This window comes from Oncorhynchus nerka, linkage group LG15, assembly GCF_034236695.1.
Source record: "Oncorhynchus nerka isolate Pitt River linkage group LG15, Oner_Uvic_2.0, whole genome shotgun sequence".
Lineage (NCBI taxonomy): Eukaryota > Metazoa > Chordata > Actinopteri > Salmoniformes > Salmonidae > Oncorhynchus > Oncorhynchus nerka.
The window spans coordinates 4,240,158-4,266,491 of record NC_088410.1 but is presented as its reverse complement, the minus strand read 5'-3'; the positions used below and the strand labels follow the sequence as shown (position 1 = coordinate 4,266,491).

At 43.3% G+C, this 26,334-nt stretch overlaps 1 protein-coding gene across 1 annotated transcript; it reads left to right on the top strand.

The window, feature by feature from the left end:
• The first annotated feature begins 4,945 nt into the window (after positions 1-4,945).
• On the top strand, positions 4,946-11,366 carry LOC135560356 (gastrula zinc finger protein XlCGF52.1-like). Its single transcript, XM_065002247.1, has 2 exons — positions 4,946-5,611; positions 10,449-11,366. The coding sequence occupies exons 1-2, from the start codon at positions 5,179-5,181 to the stop codon at positions 11,084-11,086; spliced, it is 1,071 nt and encodes a 356-aa protein (XP_064858319.1). The 5' UTR covers positions 4,946-5,178; the 3' UTR covers positions 11,087-11,366.
• Positions 11,367-26,334: the final 14,968 nt, after the last annotated feature.

Here is a 26,334-nt window from a genome sequence, read left to right as displayed (position 1 = left end):
GAGTCCCACATCGAGGAATCTATCCCAGAATGAGATTTCATTTTACCATTAAGCGTCCGCAGACCCTCCAAAGCGACCGACAAGCTACCATCCGAGGCTGTGTTATTGGGGATGAAAGTACAACACTGGTCACCAAACATAGAGCAAACTCCGCCCTTCTCAGAGAGTAACATATCAATGGCAATACGATTTTGGAAAGCCATCAGGCTGGTTGCAGCCAGTTGACCATGTACAGCTTCAAAACCCTGCTGAGTCCAATTGCCTAGCCTTTGGATGTTGTAATGTATGTAATTAATACGATCAACATTTTTGTTTACTGTACACCACCAACAGAGGGATGATTCAAATCCTGCAGCTACCTGATCTACTAACTTATACTCATCAGGCACTCCCCTGGGGACTCCAATAGCGTCTATGTAGGTGGGGTCTCCACTAGATGGGGTGGTGGCTCGCCTGGCACGTCCCCAATATCCGGGGTTTACTCCCTGGATCCGCAGGACGAGGTCCTCGGCTCCTATAGGGTAGATAGAAACAGGCAACAAGAGAGTAACAAGTGCACAGCGTCCAGTACTGTTGGAAGGTAACTTATCAAACAGGACAGTACTACCACACCACCACCACACATCTGCTCTGGATTTTGGTGTAAAGCTACCCTTAATATTAACTGTATCCAGACACCAATCTGCAGGAACCCATCCCACTTTAGTTCTTCCTCCCAAGTAAAATTTGCCTTTGCTACCTGGTTGGAAAACACTGGTTTCCTATCGGTGAATTTAGTGACTGGATAGACACCATCCCAGGCAGTACAATTATCTCTGGGGTTATCAGTTGTCATAAGTGGGATTAGACATGCTCGAGTCACCACTGCTGGGACAATTCGAAGCAATGGACGAGCTCCCATGCACACCACACAACTCTGTCTGGTGGTATTTGCAGCTTCCTCTGTCAACAATAGCCAATTATTGGAAAAACCTGAGACTCCTGTGGCTGTTAAAATTACATCATCCGGACTTTTAACCCGGGATATTATCTCCACCGGGCCAAACAGTGGGAACAGAGGGGACCCTTTTACGGGTGCGTTCATGTCATTCCTTACTGTAATCGAAGTCGGGTTAGGGTTATTAGTCACGCAAATTCGCCACAGCCAATATTTGGTCCCGGAATTCCATGGGGCCAGTATGAAATCATAACACTTTAAGGGCTGGTCCCCTGGTCTAACGATAAGTTTCAGTCCCGTTTTTGTCTTAGTTAAAGTCAGTCGCTTCCGTCATTTCACTGCTCTATTGTTTGTCGTCCAGTCCTCCCACCCATAAACTGTTTCCCCCACTAAATTCTTCCAAGACCAATCGCCAACCTTTCCTAATGTCATATACCAGTGATGTCCGGCAGACCAGAGTGCACCGGTTCCTATCCCGTCCCTAGAGCCCCCTAAAGTCCCCCAAGGGATGTCAATGATAGTAGTTGCATTGAAGGGCACACAAACAGTCGTACTGCGCACGTCGTTGGCCCTGCAATCAGTGTTAGGGGTGGTGGAGCGTCTCTTGTGCAAATGATTGGTCAGTTCAATATGTGTCATGGATGTGGTCAGGTTGGATGACCCATTAGAGGGTCCTATATCTACTTGTAATGTAGGTGTATGATGCTCTAATACCCACAGGAGAATCCCCATGGAAACTCCTGTGACCATTATAAAAATAACAAACACGGGGCCCGATATTCCCAATCTCTTCCAGGGATAGCCCCTATCTCTGGAAGACCGGTTAGTTGGTGAGCTGGGGAGTTGCTCCCACATCCTTACCAACTAAGGGTTCTGTGGTTGGAATCAAATTTAGGTCGCTCAAGTCGACCCTGACTTCAGTCAAAGTTCTGGAAGGAGTCGGTGCTGGTGTACATTGAGTCAAGTGGTGCCAAGGTGCGCCCGATTTACCTTTGACCTGGACTGAGTGTGAAGTAACCTCCTTCACTTCGTACGGTCCAGTCCACCTGGGATCCGCCCACTTTCTTTTGTGGACCTTGATCCTTACCCAATCGCCGACCTTTACCCTTGGCTGCTCTGGATCTCCCGTCAGCTCCCCCTCATGGACTCTGTTTTTCTGTTTGGAGAGAGCTGCAGACAGTTCTGTCAATTTTCTTACATAGTCAGTCATACCTATCTGGTGTACATCAAGAGGGGGCATATGACCTCCCTCTCTTGGTGGACCTGGCATGACTCTTCCAGTCATTATCTCATAAGGAGAGCAACTTCGACCCAGCACATATTTTAGCTATTTTGAATCTTAGCTTTTGACCTGCGCGTTTCCATGAGACCTTGGGATTGTGGCCTATAAACAGGCCCAAATTTAATGACTGATTTCGCATCCTCTCCCACCGTTGGAATTGCCTCTACCCATTTGGAAAACCCATCCACCATCACTACTAGGTATCGGTTCCCATTAACCACATTATCCGCCCCCATGTCTGTGTAATCTATGCTAATGTCCTGAAAACATGCATCTTTGGGTTGTGGTCACCACAAATGTGGCATTCGTCACAAAATAAATCATCGTCATAAAATAAGTCAGTCATATTTTTATGTGAGGGTGCCACCAGATGCAAGACCTTTTGAAGGGTCTTTAGTTTGCCTTCGTGTGTGTGGCTATGTGCTTCTCGTAAAAGTTCTGGGTCCATCAGTGTGGACTGCTCCATGGGCATAGGCTGAGTCTGTATAGATATTCACAGTCTTTCCTTTTCCTCTGATGAGGGCCTGCGTCAATCCAATGATTTCCGCTAATTGAGCAGGTGCTGGTTGAGGGATGATGGCTGATTCAGGGGTAACATCACGAGGTGAGCTGTTTTTTTTTCAATATCTTTTGCTACTGCAGTAACGTATCTGGAGCATGTTGTCTGTCCTATCTCAATGTGGTCAAGTTTGGAATAGTAGTACATCAAGACCCTTCTCTCCCCCTCTTGTTTCTGGAATAGGACGGATGAGGTGAATCCTTCCTTTTCAGGAACATCCAAATGGAACTTGTTCTTGTAGTCAGGTGCAGTCAGAGCTGCTGCCGCTGATAGATCTGTTTTCAGGAGTGTTATGGCTGTTAATGCTTCAGCTGTCCAGGCCAGGGGTGCATGGAAGTTCCTTGATCGTAGGATGACCGGTGCTGCCACCCCCTCTGGGCCACACCCAAAGGTACAACACCTGATAGGTGGGGTCAGGTGCATCATGTCTTCGTCCGAGTCTTCAGTGTAGAGGCAGTCATCTGTGCGAGCCCCCATTATGTGGCCACTGGCCAGCATCCAGGCCCGCGGAGTAGGGAGGTGGAATTTCCTTTGGTAGTGCTGGGTAGATGGATGCGTAGTGTGCTGAGGGGCGCGGCTGGTGGTTTTTCTCTGTTGAGTCAGGTGGGGTTAGAGTCTGAGTTGGAGCAGCGACTGGAGTTACCACTCCCATCACATCGAGATTTTCTTTCTTCTGCAGTTGCACCCGTTTAGTTTCTTCGATGGCCCACGTCCCTATTTTAAATTCGTCCTCAGTCCTTTCTCTGTCTTTTGTACCGTCGTTTTTGAAAAAATGTTCCCTATTCCTGTCTACCTCCCCCGCCTTCGCTTCTGCCACTGCGTCTTTTAATCCTTTCTGCATAATAGACAGATCTCCTCGGAAGGGAGATCTCCACTAAAATAACCTGCCTGTATCCATTTTAGTTTTATACGCTCCCAAACCTTCCTTATTTTGTTATATTGCTCTTTACTTCCTGACCTGTCCCTGATTTTTTGTCCAAATATTCAGTAAATTTGAGTTTGACCGAACTCTCAGCCATCGCGAATCGGTTGTAAGATACACGTTAAATTAGTCCATTCGTTAAAAAATATATAAAAAATAATTTAAAAAAATCATTGTATACTTAGCCCGTCCTGGACCTTACATCGAGGATGTATTCTTGGCGCAAACAGTAGTCTTAACTCTAGTGTTTCACCCTCGTATACAAAGTTAGAGCGCAATGGTGGATAGGCATCACTGGCAGAGAAAAACAACAAAAAAACAACTTGGAATTTCGTCTAAATAGGCCTCAGGAACGATCGCAGGTCAAACGTATCCAAAACCCAAAACAGGGCACGCGGCAGTAATACAAAACTGGTTACCTATTAATGTTTACACACGGGACACACAGCTCCTCCGTGGAATAAAATGATTTAATTTACCTCCTTGACCGTACACAACGCGTCAACAGGACACACGGGGCACACAGCTCTTCCGTGGAATAAAATGATTTAATTTACAGCAGGACACACGGGGCACACAGCTCTTCCGTGGAATAAAATGATTTAATTTACAACAGGACACACGGGGCACACAGCTCTTCCGTGGAATAAAATGATTTAATTTACCTCCTTGACCGTACACAACGCGTCAACAGGACACACGGGGCACACAGCTCTTCCGTGGAATAAAATGATTTAATTTACAACAGGACACACGGGGCACACAGCTCTTCCGTGGAATAAAATGATTTAATTTACAACAGGACACACGGGGCACACAGCTCTTCCGTGGAATAAAACGATTTAATTTACAACAGGACACACGGGGCACACAGCTCTTCCGTGGAATAAAACAAATTAAATCCATCCCCTACTGTATTATAGACAGACCGGCCGCTACCGGGTTTAATGGATAGATGTACACAATAGAAATACAAATTAAATCCATCCCCTACTGTATTATAGACAGACCGGCCGCTACCGGGTTTAATGGATAGATGTACACAATAGAAATACAAATTAAATCTATCCCCTACTGTATTATAGACAGACCGGCCGCTACCATGCTTCCTACCGATTAACTTTTTGTCTGAATATAAAATCTACATTTTACTCAACTGCGTTATCCACTCCCGTCAGCATATGGCGGTCTGAGAGTTTAAGGCGATGCTGTTGGTGTGACGTATAATGTAGTGGACGGAACGCTTCTTTCAACAGCAGCAACAGTTAGTCAGACACCTCGGTAGCTTGCTAGACAAATTAGACGAAACAATAAAACTCTTTAGACGCTTTAGTGTATATCAGCCACTGTGTTTTAAACCCACTTCTGTCGTCTAGTTAGTTATCCGATTTACTTTAATATTTACGATGATATTGGTCAGCTCATGGCAATTTAGATTGCTGCTCATTCATTAGCCTAGCTAGCTAACATCCACGACCATGAGTTCACTAAGCTACTCTCCTACTGCTGAAGAAGAGGAGGTCTGCTGGACGGAGAAAGAGGGTCTGTGGCTGAACGTTGTCGTTAAAGAGGAGAAAGAAGAGGAGGCTGTTACAATACAAAAACAAGTGGAGGGTGAGGCTGTTACCGTGAAAGAAGAAGAGAAAGACGTTTCAGTTAAAGAAGAGGAAGACACGTTCAGAGTGAAAGAGGAGGAGGATGTTACAGTAAAAGAAGAGGAGAAAGAGGATGCAGTTTTTGGAGTGAAAGAGGAGGAGGGGGAGATGACTGTCACATCCAAAAAGGCGGAGGAAGAAGATGAGGAAACTGGATATCTGGGCCCGGTTTCCCAAACGCATCTTAAGGCATCCAATGGTAACGATGAATTTAGCCATACAATGGTTTTGGGAAACCGGGTCCTAATTAACACTAGTAAGTACTGTCTTAAATACAGAGGCACAAACTCTGCAGTTGTTGAACTGATGTGTGGTGTTAATTGAGTAAATCTACAATTGCCTCATCCATATCTGGACGTTTAAATGATTCAGACCCATTGGCTTTTCCCTTATTATGTTATGTTACAGCCTTATTTTAAAAGGGTTTATATATATATTTTCCAACATCAATCTACACACAATGACAAAACAAAAACAGATTTTTAGAATTTTTTTTATGGCAGCAATTACAGCCTTGAGGCTTCTTGGGTATGACACTACAAGCTTGGCACACTTTGGGGACTGTCTCCCATTGTTCTCTGCATAGAAAAAAGCATTCAGAGTCTTGTCCCGGAGCCACTCCTGCGTTGTCTTGGCTGTGTGCTTAGAGTCTTTGTCCTGTTGGAAGGTGAACCTTCACCCCAGTCTGAGGTTCTGAGCGCTCTGGAGCAGATTTTCATCAAGGATCTCTCTGTACTTGCTCTGTTCATCTTACCCTCAATGCTGACTAGTTCTCTCAAGCCTGACTAGTCCTCCAGTCCCTGCCACCATAGGGATGGTGCCGGGTTGGTGCCAGACGTGATGCTTGTCATTCAGGCCAAAGAGTTTAATCTAGGTTTCAACAGACCAGAGAATCTTGTTTCTCATGGTCTGAGAGTCAGGAAACAGGATGCACCTGATCTCAATTTAGGGTCTAAATACTTATGTAAATAAGGTATTCATGTTTTTTTATTTTAATAAATGTGCAAACATTTCTTTTTATGTTATCATTATAGTGTAGTGTGTGTAGATTAATGAGGAAAACATTTAATTTAATCCATTTTAGAATAAGGATGTAATGTAACAAAATGTGGAGAAAGTGAAGGGGTCTGAATACTTTCCTGTATGTAATTACAACATCCATATTTTGACTTTTAAATTATTTATTTATAGCCATTGATTCTTGGAAAATATAATATATAATTTATAGCCATTGATTCTTTAATGGTTCTTTAATTCTTTAACACATGCCTCATGAGCTTAGTTCAACTGTTTACCCCATCAGAACCCCAAATAAGCTTTTTTTACTCCAATGTTTAGAAACAATGTAAATCAACACTGTATAGCCTCAACATGGTTAAAACTATACTGTTGATATCATGGATGCTCAGTCCTTGCATCCATAGGTCTGTCTATGAATTTGAGTAGTTACATTTCTCCAGTCCCATCCATCATCTTATTACCAAAACAGTGGTGGAATGACAGCTTTGTTATTGTTTAAACTGCAGATTGGTAGAGTTTTTTTTTTAAAGGGACAACCTAGTTTTTCTGGGCCAGACCAAGTTAATACATAGTTGATACAATGTTTCCAGTTCCTAGCAGACAGGCCATGTGTAGCCAATGTTTCCAGTTCCTAGCAGACAGGCCATGTGTAGCCAATGTGATTTATAGGAGATTTTATCAGGATATTTTCTAACTGCAGGCTGCAATGTTTTTATTTGTTGGCTTTATGTAGGTTATTTTTACATAGTTGGCAATGGCAATAAAAGTTACTTTAAAATTGGTAGAATTTTCATTTAGATAGAATATAGATTAACCACAGACACTGATGTTAAGATACAAGGACTAAAATAAATATTTGTATGAACATAACAATATTCAACAACTGAGAGATAAACTGAACAAGTTCCACAGACATGTGACTAACAGAAATGCAATAATGTGTCCCTGAACAAAGGGGGGGGTCAAAATCAAAAGTAACAGTCAGTATCTGGTGTGGCCACCAGCTGCATTAAGTACTGCAGTGCATCTCCTCCTCATGGACTGCACCAGATCTGCCAGTTCTTGCTGTGAGATGTTACCGCACTCTTCCACCAAGTCACCTGCAAGTTCCCGGACATTTCTGTGGGGGAATGGCCCTAGCCCTCACCCTCCGATCCAACAGGTCCCAGACATTTCTGGGGGGAATGGCCCTAGCCCTCACCCTCCGATCCAACAGGTCCCAGACATGCTCAATGGGATTGAGAACTGGGATCTTCGCTTGCCATGGCAGAACACTAACATTCCTGTCTTGCAGGAAATCACGCACAGTACGAGCAGTATGGCTGGTGGCATTGTCATGCTGGAGGGTCATGTCAGGATGAGCCTGCAGGAAGGGTACCACATGAGGGAGGAGGATGTCTTCTCTGTAATGCACAGCGTTGATATTGCCTGCAATGACAACAAGCTCAGTCCGATGACGCTGTGACACATCGCCCCAGACCATGACGGACCCTCCACCTCCAAATCGATCCTGCTCCAGAGTACAGGCCTCGGTGTAACGCCCATTCCTTCGATGATAAACGCAAATCCGACCATCACCCCTAGTGAGACAAAACCGCGACTCGTCAGTGGAGAGCACTTTTTGCCAGTCGTGCCTGGTCCAGCGACGGTGGGTTTCTTCCCATAGGCGACGTTGTTGCCGGTGATGTCTTGTGAGGACCTGCCTTACAACATGCGTACAAGCCCTCAGTCCAGCCTCTCTCAGCCTATTGCGGACAGTCTGAGCACTGATGGAGGGATTGTGCATTCCTGGTGTAACTCGGGCAGTTGTTGTTGCCATCTTGTACCTGTCCTGCAGGTGTGATGTTCGGATGTACTGATCCTGTGCAGGTGTTGTCACATGTGGTCTGCCACTGCGAGGACGATCAGCTGTCTGTCCTGTCTCCTTGTAGCGCTGTCTTAGGCGTCTCACAGTACGGACATTGCGATTTATTGCCCTGGCCACATCTGCAGTCCTCATGCCTCCTTGCAGCATGGGCATCTTTATTTTAGTGTTTTTCATAGTCAGTATAAGGGCCTCTTTAGTGTCCTAAGTTTTCATAACTGTGACCTTAATTGTCTACCGTCTGTAAGCTGTTAGTGTCTTAACGACCGTTCCACAGGTGCATGTTCATTAATTGTTTACGGTTCATTGGACAAGCATGGGAAACTGTGTTTAAACCCTTTACAATGAAGATCTCTGAAGTTATTTGGATTTTTATCTTTAAAAATATTTAAAAACGAATTATCTTTGAAAGACAGGGTCCTGAAAAGGGGACGTTTTTTTTTTTGCTGAGTTTATTATAAATGTTGGTTACCAATGTAATTAGAGCAGTCTGATATACCACGGCTGTCAGCCAATCAGCATTCAGGGCTCGAACCACCCAGTTTATAATGTAGATTAACCACAGAAAATGATGTTGAGATACAACATTTGTTAGCTTGAATGCTAATGCTCCTTGACAGACTGGTAGCAAAGCTAACCAAAGAGCATTTTACTGGTGTTTTTAAGTATAAAGCAGTTGATTTGCGATGATGACACAAACAATTATATTAACCAGGACATTCAAACGAACCTTACAATTATAATCCAAAAGTAGTGTGAAATGCACTCATATTCAACCTGGAAATGGAGGCTATTTTTGCTGTCAGTCTTTTAGAACTCCCCTGAGTTTTCCCCCACGGTGGTGAATTAGTGAATAGACACAGAGCTTAATGTGAGTTTCCTTCAGTAGCATCCTGATCTGCGATGATAGTGAGCTGTAATATTCAGAATACATTATGAAAAACTAAAATCTTGGCTCACCATTTTTGCTTCAGGCAGATATACTACATCCATAACTAGTGGTTTCCTCATTACCAGATATACTACATCCATAACTAGTGGTTTCCTCATTACCAGATATACTACATCCATAACTAGTGGTTTCCTCATTACCAGATATACTACATCCATAACTAGTGGTTTCCTCATTACCAGATATACTACATCCATAACTAGTGGTTTCCTCATTACCAGATATACTCATCCATAACTAGTGGTTTCCTCATTACCAGATATACTACATCCATAACTAGTGGTTTCCTCATTACCAGATATACTACATCCATAACTAGTGGTTTCCTCATTACCAGATATACTACATCCATAACTAGTGGTTTCCTCATTACCAGATATACTACATCCATAACTAGTGGTTTCCTCATTACCAGATATACTACATCCATAACTAGTGGTTTCCTCATTACCAGATATACTACATCCATAACTAGTGGTTTCCTCATTACCAGATATACTACATCCATAACTAGTGGTTTCCTCATTACCAGATATACTACATCCATAACTAGTGGTTTCCTCATTACCAGATATACTACATCCATAACTAGTGGTTTCCTCATTACCAGATATACTACATCCATAACTAGTGGTTTCCTCATTACCAGATATACTACATCCATAACTAGTGGTTTCCTCATTACCAGATATACTACATCCATAACTAGTGGTTTCCTCATTACCAGATATACTACATCCATAACTAGTGGTTTCCTCATTACCAGATATACTACATCCATAACTAGTGGTTTCCTCATTAGCAGATATACTACATCCAAAACTAGTGGTTTCCTCATGACCAGATATACTACATCCATAACTAGTGGTTTCCTCATTACCAGATATACTACATCCATAACTAGTGGTTTCCTCATTACCAGATATACTACATCCAAAACTAGTGGTTTCCTCATGACCAGATATACTACATCCATAACTAGTGGTTTCCTCATGACCAGATATACTACATCCATAACTAGTGGTTTCCTCATTAGCAGGGAAGAGTTTCTGCAACCAAATTGTGTGTGCATCTGCCCTTGTGGCGAAATTTTAGCAAACACAGAATGGGGCCTATATTGGTGATCAAAGTTGTCTGGCACACTGCTTAGGATTTCAGCAACTTTAAAAACGTATTTCTAGCCTACAATCATCCACTTTACTACTAAAGGTGATTTTTTTTTTTTTTTTACTGACTTTGTTTTTGTTGTTCACACAGGAGAGCGACATGATGATCGTGGATCCTCTGGGGAGCCTCAACAACATCATGATGCTGAAGAGGCAGAGGAGAGTTTTTCCGCATCAGAACATCTCAAGAAACAGAAGCGGAAACACACAGGGAAGAAACCTCACCACTGCTCTGACTGTGGGAAGAGATTCACCTCTTCAGCAGACCTCAAAAGACATCAGAGAATCCATACAGGAGAGAAACCTTATAGCTGTGATCAATGTGGGAAGAGATTTACTGATCTAAGCAGCCTGAAAAGACACCAGAGAATTCACACTGGAGAGAAACCTTATAGCTGCACTGACTGTGGGAAGAGTTTTAATGTTCCAAGCAGCCTGAAAACGCACCAAAGAATTCACACGGGAGAGAAACCTTATAGCTGTGATCAATGTGGGAAGAGTTTTGTTTCATCTAGCCAGCTGACTGTACACCAGAGAACACACACAGGAGAGAAATGTTATAGCTGTGATCAATGTGGGAAGAGTTTTGTTTCATCTAGCCAGCTTACTGCACACCAGAGAACACACACAGGAGAGAAATCGTATAGCTGTGATCAATGTGGGAAGAGATACTCTGGTAAAAGATCTCTGATTAGACATCAGAAAATACATGAAGGAGTTGTTCCATGATATCAATAAAATGTCACAATGTAGAACCCTAAACGTTTGTCCCCTGATCTATTGATTTCAGCATGATATGGATATTAGCCTCATCAGGGGAAAAATCCAGGTTCTGAAATGAAAGAGTAGTATTTATTATTATTTATGTGATTAACAAAAAGTGTTGCGTTACACTTATCTCGTCGGTGATCCACTTGAATCAAAATGCAACTCTTCAAAATGTAGCGAGCTGTTTACCACAAGTTGTCCTCTAACCAGTGATGTACACATTAAACCCAGATTCCATGTGGTTTTAGAGCTGTTCGTTTGATCAGGATGTGTAACCTCATCTCTCTCGCGCCGGTGATCCACTTGAATCTCGTTCAATTGATTTCAACGTGATTTCGATATGAGTGATGACAAATAAGTGTTGCATTTCTCTTCGTTCTGGGGACCTCTACATTTAAATGCATCACTCCGAAATGTAGCTGACTCTCTTCTGCAGATTATCTAACCAGTGAGATAAAATATTTTAAAATTCCAAAAGATATCTCCCATTTCCATGTGGTATTTTAGTTGTTAGTTTCAACAGCAGTTTCAACCTGATTTCCCCCCAATAGATTTATTGCCAGTTGTCAAAACAGCGTTTTTAGTGCTTATAAGGAGCTCGTTAAAAAAAAAAAAGATTTGTTGAATGAGTAGTGAGTGTGTCCAACTTTTGACTGGTACTGTATGTCTGAACTATCAAATCTAATTGTATTATGTTTATTTATCACATGCGCCGAATACAACAGTGAAATGTTTATATTTCGATGCACTCACAACATTCAGACATTTGTGTTACTATCGTCAATAGAAAGTCCTCACAAACAGGCGTCTTCTCCCTTCGGACAACGACAACACTCTGACCTGAGTGGGCGGGTGTAGTGTCCAGATGCGCATTTCGAAGCGCTCTGATTGGTTGGGAATTGCGGGGCTATGATGGGTGAGGGATAATTTAGGTAGGCTGAGCAGCCAATCTAACGGGACTGTGAGGGGACGTTAGGGGAAATTGAAGGGACTGTGAGGGGACGTTAGGTAGAGAGGAGAGGAGCAGGATGTTCTTTTTACTCACTACCAAATATGGCGATGAAGCCCAGTGAAAGATGAGTGGGAGATGATAGAGTGAAATGGATTTTGTCCAATATTCTGCACATTTTCTCATCGATGAAACGTTTCATCTCAATTTCCTGTTTCCATAACTAGAATCTGTAACAAACAGAGTGTACTACGTTTTGCGTTAAAATGGCGTTAAAAGGAGTGCAAGGGCGAATTGAGTTATTGCACGACCACACTTCACGCAGTGGGAGAATATATGAGATGGATTCTGGCCATATGAACTCGGTAGCACAGAGTATATCAATTTGACATTGCAAAAAGTGTGCATTGTGGGTAGTTTAGAAGATATCCGGAAATAAATTAATAAATATGTAATAACGCAAAAACATAACTGTTTGTACTTAATAGGTAACCAGATCGTGACTACAACTAAGTTACTAACTCTAACCACACTGTGTTGTTTCATTTGTGTGTAAAAAAAACTCATGCTTCCTACCATTCAACTTGTCTGAAAATAAAATAGATACATTTTACTCATAAAATATAGTTTTTATGAGAAAATGTGCAATAATTATTTAAGGTGACAACAAATGTTATAGTCATCATGCAATATTTTACTGTGATATCTTGCCCACTCCAGTCAGCAGATGGCGGTCTGAGACTTTAAGGCGATGCTGCTGGTGTGACGTATAATCTAGTGGACGGAACGCGTCTTTCAACAGCAGCAACAGTTCGTCAGACACCTCGGTAGCTTGATAGACAAAATAGACGAACCAATAAAGCTCTTTAGACGCTTTAGTGTTTATTAGCCACTGTGTTTTAAACCCACTTATATCGTCTTGTTAGTTATCCCATTCAATTTCATATTGACGGTGTTGTTATTAGTCAGCTAGCGGGCTGGTTCAGTTAGCAATTTAGATTGCTGCTCATTCATTAGCCCAGCTAGCTAACATCCCCGACCATGAGTTCACTAAGCTACTCTCCTCCTGTTAAAGAAGAGGAGGTCTGCTGGACGGAGAAAGATGCTCTCGTGAAAGAGGAGGAGGAAGAGGAGGCTGTTACAATACAAAAACAAGTAGAGGGTGAGGCTGTTACCGCGAAAGAAGAAGAGAAAGACGTTTCCGTTAAAGAAGAGGAAGACGCGTTCAGAGTGAAAGAGGAAGTTACAGTAAAAGAAGAGGAGGAAGAGAAAGAGGAGGATGCCGTGTTTGGAGTGAAGGAAGGAGAGATGACTGTCACACTGAAAAAGGAAGAAGAGGGATATCCAGTTTCCTAACGCATCTTATTAAGGTGTCCGATGGTTCTAATGATGAACTTAGCCGTAAAATGGTTTTGAGAAACCGTTCCCTGATTTACACTAGTAAGTACTGTCTTAAAAACAGAGGTACAAACTTTGCAGTTGTTGAACTGATGAGTGGTGTTAAAGGGGAAATATGCAATTGCTACATCTATATTTTCACTTTTAAATTATTGATGTATAGTCATTGGTCAGTCCTTGCATCCATAGGTTCAAACATCTTGGCATAACAGGTATAAGGTGTTGGCTTGACAGTTACTGGACCCAGGTTTGAGTTCAGCTCAGGGCCTCCCCCTGAATTCACTACACTATGAATACAAGGACTGGCCATCCATGAGGTCATAATGATAATTTAAACAGGTTTCTAGGATGTATAGTATATTCTAGAACCTGAAACCCCACCTCTTTCAGGAATACCTAGGATAGGATAAAGTAATCCTTCTCACCCCCTTAAAAGATTTAGATTCTGAATTCACTACACTATGAATACAAGGACTGGCCATCCATGAGGTCATAATGATAATTTAAACAGGTTTCTAGGATGTATAGTATATTCTAGAATTCATCCATGATGTCATAATGATAGTTTAACCAGGTTTCTAGGATATATAGTATATTCTAGAATTCATCCATGATGTCATAATGATAGTTTAACCAGGTTTCTAGGATATATATAGTACATTCTAGAATTCATCCATGATGTCATAATGAGGCTATACAGTGTTAGTTTACAAACAATGGAGTTTAACAATCTTATGTTTTGGTTTCTGATGGGGGTAATACAGTTGAAACATTTGAGGCATTTCTAAGTTCTATTCTTCAGTAGTCAATGGCTATTATGATGTCATAATGATATAATGTCTGACCCCATTTAGTCGACTGGTCGATTGTTTGGTCGACAGGCTGTTGGTCGACCAAGATTGTTTTTGTCCCAACAGTCTCAAATATGTCCAGTATGTCCAGTATGTCCATTATGTCCAGTACGTCCAGTACGTCCAGTACGTCCAGTATGTCCAGTACGTCCAGTATGTCCAGTACATCCAGTATGTCCAGTACATCCAGTATGTCCAGTATGTCCAGTATGTCCAGTACATCCAGTACGTCCAGTATGTCCAGTACATCCAGTATGTCCAGTACGTCCAGTATGTCCAGTACGTCCAGTATGTCCAGTACGTCCAGGACGTCCAGTACGGTCACTGTTACGACGTCGTCGATGCCCTTATTAATGAAGCCGTTGACTGATGTGGTAAACTCCTAAAGGCCACCGGATGAATCGCTGAACATATTCCATTCTGTGCTAGTGAAGCAGTCCTGTCGCTTAGCAACCGCTTCATCGGACCACTTCCTTATTGAACCTGTACTTCCTGTTTCAGTTTTGACTTATAATCAGGCGGAGTTATGTTGATATTTACCTGAGGGAGGGGCTTTGACTTATAATCAGGAGGAGTTATGTTGATATTTACCTGAGGGAGGGGCTTTGACTTATAATCAGGAGGAGTTATGTTGATATTTACCAGAGGGAGGGGCTTTGACTTATAATCAGGAGGAGTTATGTTGATATTTACCAGAGGGAGGGGCTTTGACTTATAATCAGGCGGAGTTATGTTGATATTTACCTGAGGGAGGGGCTTTGACTTATAATCAGGCGGAGTTATGTTGATATTTACCTGAGGGAGGGGCTTTGACTTATAATCAGGCGGAGTTATGTTGATATTTACCTGAGGGAGGGGCTTTGACTTATAATCAGGAGGAGTTATGTTGATATTTACCAGATGGAGGCTGAGGGAGGGGCTTTGTATGTGTCTCTGTGTGTGGAGTAAAGGTCGATCTAGAGGTCCCCCCTAGTTGCACAGGTAGAAATAACATGAAATCACCGGAGTGGCCCCTGGATGAGTGTTTTCTTGTTTGCTTATGGCCCTATACAACACGTGTGGTGTTAGTGCCGGCATTAGTTTGTGGTGGTAAATAGACAGCTAAGAAAAATACAGATTTAAACTCTCTTGGTAAATAGTCTGGTCTACACATACAATGATGTATTCAACTCAGGTGAGCAGAACCTCAAGAGGTTATAATAATAGTGGAGATGGTACACCATACAAATACAACTCAGAATAATAAATACACAACACTTAAAAAATTTTATTTTTTTATTTGACTAGGCAAGATGTTTACCTTGTCAGCTCGGGGATTCGATCTAGCAACCTTTCGGTTGCATATTTTTTCTGCCCTTTGGACCAGGACATGTAATGTCCATGGTCTCTTCATAGCGAAAGTCCTGATCTTAAAAATTGGGGCGTCAGGGTAGCCTAGTGGTTAGAACGTTGGACTAGTAACCAGAAGGTTGCAAATTCAAATCCCCCATCCTGACAAGGTTCAAATCAGTCGTTCTGCCCCTGAACAGGCAGTTAACCCATTGTTCATAGGCCATCATTGAAAATACAAATTTGTAACTGACTTGCCTAGTTAAATAAAGGTGAAATAAAGAATATATACGCCTAGGTCTAGATATTGTTTTGACCTTCTTGTGTTCTAGGTTTTTCCTAATTGTAATCTACTTGAAGTTAATAAAGTATTTTCTTGTTGACATCTTTGTTTTTTTAAGCCTCACTGCTTTATCACATGGCCACGTTCTCATGTTCCAATGTGAATTCTTTAAGAGATGGGCGGGTCTAAGGCTCTAGAGGGAGTGAAAGATGATAAATGGGCGTGAACAAAGAGCAGCACTTTTCTAAATATATGTTTCCTAAGGATTCATGTAGAGAAAGTGTGAAAACCACAGAAACATTTGGAATGCCCTTTTGTCCTGAATGGGATTCTAAATGTAATTTAAAAAAAATCTACATTACTTCCTCATGTTTCCTCCAATCACAGTATTATACCATGTAGAAGCTCTGAGTCATTACTTCCTCATGTTTCCTCCAATCACAGTGTATGATACCATGTAGAAGGTCTGAGTCATTACTTCCTCATGTTTCCTCCAATCACAGTGTATGATACCATGTAGAAGCTCTGAGTCATTACTTCCTCATGTTCTCCTCCAATCACAGTGTATGATACCATTTAGAAGCTCTGAGTCATTACTTCCTCATGTTTCCTCCAATCACAGTGTATGATACCATGTAGAAGCTCTGAGTCATTACTTCCTCATGTTCTCCTCCAATCACAGTGTATGATACCATGTAGAAGCTCTGAGTCATTACTTCCTCATGTTTCCTCCAATCACAGTGTATGATACCATTTAGAAGCTCAGACTGTACTTTTATCCAATGTAAAAAAATAAACACCATTTAAAAGGTTGCTACATAAGACTGAATAGAGACGGCGGGTCACATATTTGGTTGTGATAGTTGCAAAATACCTATTTTGGATGCATAAGTTGTTAGCTTGAATGCTAACGCTCATTGACAGGCTGGTAGCAAAGCCAAAGAGCATTTTACTGGTTGAAGTGTTTTTTTAAAGTATAAAGCAGTTGATTTGCAACAATGACACAAACATTATTAAATATATATTATCTATATACCTTAACATTACCTTAGCTCAAATAAACAATGGATTTCTGCTGTTGTGGGCCTTTAACCATCTGTCTGATTTTGTTGTTCACACAGGAGAAGGATGTGACTATCGTGGATCCTCTGGGGAGCCTCAACTACCTCATGATGCTGTCGAGGCAGAGAAGAGTCTCTCCACTTCAGAACATCTCAAATTCCAGCAGAGACCCACAGGAATGAAACCTCACCACTGCTTTGTCTGTGGGAAGAGTTACTCAAGATCAGATTCACTAAAAGCACACCAGAGAATTCACACTGGAGAGAAACCTTATAGCTGTTCTCAATGTGGGAAGAGTTTTACTACATCTAGCTGTCTGACTATACACCAGAGAACACACACAGGAGATAAATCTTTCCACTGCTCAGACTGTGGGAAGAGTTACTCAAGATCAGAGTCACTAAACACACACCAAAGAATTCACACTGGAGAGAAACCTTATAGCTGTTATCAATGTGGGAAGGGTTTTACTACATCTAGCAAGCTGACTATACACCAGAGAACACACACAGGAGAGAAATCTTTCCACTGCGCAGACTGTGGGAAGAGTTTTCTGATATCAGGACATTTAAAATCACACCAGAGAATACACACAGGAGAGAAGCCTTATAGCTGTGATCAATGTGGGAAGAATTTTAGTCACTTAAGCAGCCTGATAGTTCACCAGAGAACACACACAGGAGAGAAACCTTATAGCTGTGATCAATGTGGGAAGAGTTTTACTCAGTCTAGTCAGCTGACTAGGCACCAGAGAACACACACAGGAGATAAATATTTTAGCTGTGATCAATGTGGGAAGACTTTTACTGAGCCTGGTAACTTGACTAAGCACCAGAGAACACACACAGGAGAGAAACCATATAGCTGTGATCAATGTGGGAAGAGTTTTACTGAGTCTGGTAACTTGACTAAGCACCAGAGAAGACACTCAGGAGAGAAGTCACATAGTTGTGATCAATGTGACAAGAGATACTCTGATAATCGATCTCTTATTAAACATCAGAAAATACATGAAGGAGTTGTTTCATGATATCAATGAAATGATGTCACAATGTAGAATGTTTTAACATTGTAGTAGGAGTATTTTAATGATGTCACAATGTAGAATGTTGTAACATTGTAGTAGGAGTATTTTAATGATGTCACAATGTAGAATGTTGTAACATTGTAGTAGGAGTAGTTTAATGATGTCACAATGTAGAATGTTGTAACATTGTAGTAGGAGTATTCTAGTGATGTCACAATGTAGAACCCTTAAACGTTTGTCTCCTGTTCTATTGATTTCAGCATGATATGAATATTAGCCTCATCAGGGGGAAACTCCAGGTTCTGAATTGAAAGAGTCCTGTTTATTTGATTAACAAAAGGAGTTGTTACCACATTGGCACTATTTTTTATTTTTTTTATCCTCTTATGTTTTGTTGTGTAGTAAATATTTCCGTTTTTATTTTCATTGTTTTTATTCGTCCATGTGTGAAATGTGCTATATAAATAAATCTTGATATATATTTTCAAATTGCAAAACAAATTAACCCTATGACCGACTTCAACGAATCCAGTGCATTTTTGTTGAAAAGGAAAAATGTTCAAATCAACAATATGTCAAAGGACTCAACTACTGAAAACTGAAACAAACAAATCAATCCCACTTTTCCAGCCTGCTGAAGGCGTGGTGGAGTGGTGAACACCACCCCCGGCTCTACCAGGGGCTTGAGATGGTCTCCCACAGCTCTGCTTATGTCATGTTCTGTGGCCTTGCTGTTCCATTTCTTGACTGCCCCTGGAACACAGAAAGAAACACATTTAATAATATTATATAAGACACTCAAAGTAATGGATATGGAGCATCTACGGCCTCAGTTACACCTGGCACCTAAATGTGACTTCTGTCATCCGATCACTGCAAGCTGCATTAGGTTCAGATCTACCAGGATGGGCGTTGTGTTCAGACTATGACAGGCCACCATGTCAGCATAACCAACGTAAAGAGGTGGGGTGAATGAGTTGGGGAAAGTACATTCTACACGAATGACCTTGATAATAACAAAGAACAAATGAATGTGCCTGAGGGGAAATTAACTTTCATACAGCCAGAAGGGGTGAGAAATTACACCATTATCAGTGGACAATTTGGACTCATGTAAATAAACATGGATGATGGAATATATTCCCTTTTGCTGACGTGATGAACCGCCAAGGGGACATAAATAATTACCATCTAAACCATTTACATTTTACATTTAAGTCATTTAGCAGACGCTCTTATCCACCGTGTGTGACCTCTCACATCTCTGGCTGTAGAAGTGTTCTTCCTAACCAGTCCCTCAGCAGCTCTCTGACTGAGCTCCACCCTCACTGGGTCTTCAGAGGAGAGGAAGGCTGAGGAGGGATGGAAGGATGAATGGATCAATCAGTCAACAAGTCAGTAATATAAAGAGAGTGTTGATCATCTCCCACCCATGGAGAGACCTTTATACTGTATCCAGGGTTGGGTAGGTTACTTTCTAAATGTAATCTGTTAGTTACTAGTTACCTGTCTAACAGTGAGAGAGACCTTTATACTGTATTAGGTTACTTTCTAAATGTAATCTGTTAGTTACTAGTTACCTGTCTAACAGTGAGAGAGACCTTTATACTGTATCCAGGGTTGGGTAGGTTACTTTCTAAATGTAATCTGTTAGTTACTAGTTACCTGTCTAACAGTGAGAGAGACCTTTATACTGTATCCAGGGTTGGGTAGGTTACTTTCTAAATGTAATCTGTTAGTTACTAGTTACCTGTCTAACAGTGAGAGAGACCTTTATACTGTATCCAGGGTTTGGTTACTTTCTAAATGTAATCTGTTAGTTACTAGTTACCTTCTAAAGTGAGACCTTTATACTGTATCCAGGGTTGGGTAGGTTACTTTCTAAATGTAATCTGTTACTAGTTACCTAATCTAACAGTGAGAGAGACCTTTATACTGTATCCAGGGTTGGGTAGGTTACTTTCTAAATGTAATCTGTTAGTTACTAGTTACCTGTCTAACAGTGAGAGAGACCTTTATACTGTATCCAGGGTTGGGTAGGTTACTTTCTAAATGTAATCTGTTAGTTACTAGTTACCTGTCTAACAGTGAGAGAGACCTTTATACTGTATCCAGGGTTGGGTAGGTTACTTTCTAAATGTAATCTGTTAGTTACTAGTTAGTTACCTGTCTAACAGTGTCTAACAGTGAGAGAGACCTTTATACTGTATCCATGGTTGGGTAGGTTACTTTCTAAATGTAATCTGTTAGTTACTAGTTACCTGTCTAACAGTGAGAGAGACCTTTATACTGTATCCAGGGTTGGGTAGGTTACTTTCTAAATGTAATCTGTTAGTTACTAGTTACCTATCTAACAGTGAGAGAGACCTTTATACTGTATCCAGGGTTGGGTAGGTTACTTTCTAACAGTGAGAGAGACCTTTATACTGTATCCAGGGTTGGGTAGGTTACTTTCTAAATGTAATCTGTTAGTTACTAGTTACCTGTCTAACAGTGAGTGTAATCAGTGTAATCAACACTGCTAGCTAGCTAGCCAGCTAGCCCCTGAATCAACAACGCAGCCAGCTATTTGTCGTCCTTAACGTAGGAGACACTGCTAGCTAGCTAACAGCTAGCCAACGTCTACCGATTAGAACTCAACAACCCGGTCGCATTCCGCCTCGCTCCACAGGTAGTATCACATTTTCATTTCATTTCATTACAGTACAACGGTTTGATTTGTTTGATCGTAGCTAGCTACATAGCTAGCTACATAGCCGTCTCTGTATCAAAGATAATTGTGTAGTCTAGAGCGATTTTCTAGGTTACCTAGCCAGCTATTGTCGTTCTTTTAACGCAACGTAACGTAATCAACAACGCAGCCACTGCCAGCTAGCCTACAAAGTCAACAACGCAGCCACTGCCAGCTAGCCTACTTCAGCAGTACTGTATCATTTTTAATTATTTTAGTCAATAAGATTCTTGCTACGTAAGCTCAACTTTCTGAACATTCGAGACGTGTAGTCCACTTGTCATTCCAATCTCCTTTGCATTAGCGTAGCCTCTTCTGTAGCCTGTCAACTATGTGTCTGTCTATCCCTGTTCTCTCCTCTCTGCACAGACCATACAAACGCTCCACACCGCGTGGCCGCGGCCACCCTAATCTGGTGGTCCCAGCGCGCACGACCCACGTGGAGTTCCAGGTCTCCGGTAGCCTCTGGAACTGCCGATCTGCGGCCAACAAGGCAGAGTTCATCTCAGCCTATGCCTCCCTCCAGTCCCTCGACTTCTTGGCACTGACGGAAACATGGATCACCACAGATAACACTGCTACTCCTACTGCTCTCTCTTCGTCCGCCCACGTGTTCTCGCACACCCCGAGAGCTTCTGGTCAGCGGGGTGGTGGCACCGGGATCCTCATCTCTCCCAAGTGGTCATTCTCTCTTTCTCCCCTTACCCATCTGTCTATCGCCTCCTTTGAATTCCATGCTGTCACAGTTACCAGCCCTTTCAAGCTTAACATCCTTATCATTTATCGCCCTCCAGGTTCCTCGGAGAGTTCATCAATGAGCTTGATGCCTTGATAAGCTCCTTTCCTGAGGACGGCTCACCTCTCACAGTTCTGGGCGACTTTAACCTCCCCACGTCTACCTTTGACTCATTCCTCTCTGCCTCCTTCTTTCTACTCCTCTCCTCTTTTGACCTCTCCCTCTCACCTTCCCCCCTACTCACAAGGCAGGCAATACGCTCGACCTCATCTTTACTAGATGCTGTTCTTCCACTAACCTCATTGCAACTCCCCTCCAAGTCTCCGACCACTACCTTGTATCCTTTTCCCTCTCGCTCTCATCCAACACTTCCCACACTGCCTCTACTCGGATGGTATCGCGCCGTCCCAACCTTCGCTCTCTCTCCCCGCTACTCTCTCCTCTTCCATCCTATCATCTCTTCCTCTGCTCAAACCTTCTCCAACCTATCTCCTGATTCTGCCTCCTCAACCCTCCTCTCCTCCCTTTCTGCATCCTTTGACTCTCTATGTCCCCTATCCTCCAGGCCGGCTCGGTCCTCCCCTCCCGCTCCGTGGCTCGACGACTCATTGCGAGCTCACAGAACAGGGCTCCGGGCAGCCGAGCGGAAATGGAGGAAAACTCGCCTCCCTGCGGACCTGGCATCCTTTCACTCCCTCCTCTCTACATTTTCCTCTTCTGTCGCTGCTGCTAAAGCCACTTTCTACCACTCTAAATTCCAAGCATCTGCCTCTAACCCTAGGAAGCTCTTTGCCACCTTCTCCTCCCTCCTGAATCCCCCCCCTCCTCCCTCTCTGCAGATGACTTCGTCAACCATTTTGAAAAGAAGGTCGACGACATCCGATCCTCGTTTGCTAAGTCAAACGACACCGCTGGTTCTGCTCACACTGCCCTACCCTGTGCTCTGACCTCTTTCTCCCTCTCTCTCCAGATGAAATCTTGCGTCTTGTGACGGCCGGCCGCCCAACAACCTGCCCGCTTGACCCTATCCCCTCCTCTCTTCTCCAGACCATTTCCGGAGACCTTCTCCCTTACCTCACCTCGCTCATCAACTCATCCCTGACCGCTGGCTACGTCCCTTCCGTCTTCAAGAGAGCGAGAGTTGCACCCCTTCTGAAAAAACCTACACTCGATCCCTCCGATGTCAACAACTACAGACCAGTATCCCTTCTTTCTTTTCTCTCCAAAACCCTTGAACGTGCCGTCCTTGGCCAGCTCTCCCGCTATCTCTCTCAGAATGACCTTCTTGATCCAAATCAGTCAGGTTTCAAGACTAGTCATTCAACTGAGACTGCTCTTCTCTGTATCACGGAGGCGCTCCGCACTGCTAAAGCTAACTCTCTCTCCTCTGCTCTCATCCTTCTAGACCTATCGGCTGCCTTCGATACTGTGAACCATCAGATCCTCCTCTCCACCCTCTCCGAGTTGGGCATCTCCGGCGCGGCCCACGCTTGGATTGCGTCCTACCTGACAGGTCGGTCCTACCAGGTGGCGTGGCGAGAATCCGTCTCCTCACCACGTGCTCTCACCACTGGTGTCCCCCAGGGCTCTGTTCTAGGCCCTCTCCTATTCTCACTATACACCAAGTCACTTGGCTCTGTCATAACCTCACATGGTCTCTCCTATCATTGCTATGCAGACGACACACAATTAATCTTCTCCTTTCCCCCTTCTGATGACCAGGTGGCGAATCGCATCTCTGCATGTCTGGCAGACATATCAGTGTGGATGACGGATCACCACCTCAAGCTGAACCTCGGCAAGACGGAGCTGCTCTTCCTCCCGGGGAAGGACTGCCCGTTCCATGATCTCGCCATCACGGTTGACAACTCCACTGTGTCTTCCTCCCAGAGCGCTAAGAACCTTGGCGTGATCCTGGACAACACCCTGTCGTTCTCAACTAACATCAAGGCGGTGGCCCGTTCCTGGATAAGAGCGTCTGCTAAATGACTTAAATGTAATGTAATGTACTGTATATCTGAAAGCTATCAAATCAAAATTTTACTTACTTACTTATATTGAAATGCCATTTGATTAGGTGTTCATGAGTCTTATGGCTTGGGGGTAGAAGCTGTTTAGAAGCCTCTTGGACCTAGACTTGGTGCTCCGATACCGCTCGCCGTGTTGTAGCAGAGAGAACAGTCTATGACTAGGGTGGCTGGAGTCTTCGACGATTGTTAGGGCCTTCCTCTGATACCGCCTGGTATAGAGGTCCTGGATGGCAGGAAGCTAGGCCCCAGTGATGTACTGGGCCATTCGCACTACCCTCTGTAGTGCATTGCAGTCAGAGGCCGAGCAGTTACCATACCAGGCAGTGATGCAACCAGTCAGGATGCTCTCGATGGTGCAGCTGTAGAACCTTTTGAGGATCTGAGGATCCATGCCAATTGTTTTCAGGTTTTGTTGTGCCCTCTTCACGACTGTCTTAATGTGCTTGGACCATGTTAGTTTGTTGGTGATGTGGACAATAAGGAACTTGAAGCTTTCAACCTGCTCCACTAAATCCCTGTCGATGTGAATGGGGGCGTGCTCGGTCCTGTAGTCCACAATCATCTCTTTTGTCTTATCACCTTGAGGGAGAGGTTGTTGTCCAGGCACCACATGGCCAGGTCTCTGACCTCCTCCCTATAGGCTGTCTCGTCGTTGTCTGCGATCAGGCCAACCACTGTTGTGTCATCGGAAAACTTAATGCTGGTGTTGGAGTCGTGTCTGGCCGTGCAGTCATGAGTGAACATGGAGTACAGGAGGGGACTGAACACGCATCCCTGAGGGGCCCCTGTGTTGAGGATCAGTGTGGCGGATATGCTGTTACTGTTAAGGGAATTTTTATCAATGATGACTAATTATGTATACATTTCAATCAGGACTGACTAGTCCAAATGCTATTATGTACTGTACATATATGAATTTTCTCTCTTGCTCCCATTCCCAATTGTATATAATATAGTCAGGAGTTTAGAACAGTGCCTTGGTACAAATGAATGAACTATCTCCAGACTGTCTAGAATGCTATCTACACTGACTGACCTTGGCTTTAGGCGAGGAGGGAAGGCTCGAGAACTATAGGGCCTCTCTACCAGTGTCATGAAGAGATAGAACATTTAGAAAACGCTGACGTCATTTTCAGTTTATAACCTGTGGAAAAATGTGTATGTACAGGCAGTACTCTCTTGAATTAAACGCTGTTACCTGACTTTTAAGACCGGGGCTCTGTCCATTCTTATAAAAATATAGGGTCTTACAAACCCTTCGAATGCATTGACAGAGTATTTAATTCTGATTCAAATCAAATCAAATCAAATCAAATTTTATTTGTCACATACACATGGTTAGCAGATGTTAATGCGAGTGTAGCGAAATGCTTGTGCTTCTAGTTCCGACAATGCAGTGATAACCAACAAGTAATCTAACTAACAATTCTAAAACTAATGTCTTATACACAGTGTTAGGGGATAAAGAATATGTACATAAGGATATATGAGTGAGTGATGGTACAGAGCAGCATACAGTAGATGGTATCGAGTACAGTATATACATATGAGATGAGTATGTAGACAAAGTAAACAAAGTGGCATAGTTAAAGTGGCTAGTGATACATGTATTACATAAGGATGCAGTCGATGATGTAGAGTACAGTATATACGTATGCATATGAGATGAATAATGTAGGGTAAGTAACATTATATAAGGTAGCATTGTTTAAAGTGGCTAGTGATATATTTACATCATTTCCCATCAATTCCCATTATTAAAGTGGCTGGAGTTGGGTCAGTGTCAATGACAGTGTGTTGGCAGCAGCCACTCAATGGTGGCTGTTTAACAGTCTGATAGCCTTGAGATAGAAGCTGTTTTTCAGTCTCTCAGTCCCAGCTTTGATGCACCTGTACTGACCTCGCCTTCTGGATGATAGCGGGGTGAACAGGCAGTGGTTGGTGGTTGATGTCCTTGATGATCTTTATGGCCTTCCTGTAACATCGGGTGGTGTAGGTGTCCTGGAGGGCAGGTAGTTTGCCCCCGGTGATGCGTTGTGCAGACCTCACTACCCTCTGGAGAGCCTTACGGTTGAGGGCGGAGCAGTTGCCGTACCAGGCGGTGATACAGCCCGCCAGGATGCTCTCGATTGTGCATCTGTAGAAGTTCGTGAGTGCTTTTGGTGACAAGCCGAATTTCTTCAGCCTCCTGAGGTTGAAGAGGCGCTGCTGCGCCTTCTTCACGGCTGTCAGTGTGAGTGGACCAATTCAGTTTGTCTGTGATGTGTATGCCGAGGAACTTAAAACTTGCTACCCTCTCCACTACTGTTCCATCGATGTGGATAGGGGGTGTTCCCTCTGCTGTTTCCTGAAGTCCACAATCATCTCCTTAGTTTTGTTGACGTTGAGTGTGAGGTTATTTTCCTGACACCACACTCCGAGGGCCCTCACCTCCTCCCTGTAGGCCGTCTCGTCGTTGTTGGTAATCAAGCCTACCACTGTTGTGTCGTCCGCAAACTTGATGATTGAGTTGGAGGCGTGCGTGGCCACGTAGTCGTGGGTGAACAGGGAGTACAGAGAGAGGGCTCAGAACGCACCCTTGTGGGGCCCCGTGTTGAGGATCAGCGGGGAGGAGATGTTGTTGCCTACCCTCACCACCTGGGGGCGGCCCGTCAAGAAGTCCAGTACCCAGTTGCACAGGGCGGGGTCGAGACCCAGGGTCTCGAGCTTGATGACGAGCTTGGAGGGTACTATGGTGTTGAATGCCGAGCTGTAGTCGATGAACAGCATTCTCACATAGGTATTCCTCTTGTCCAGGTGGGTTAGGGCAGTGT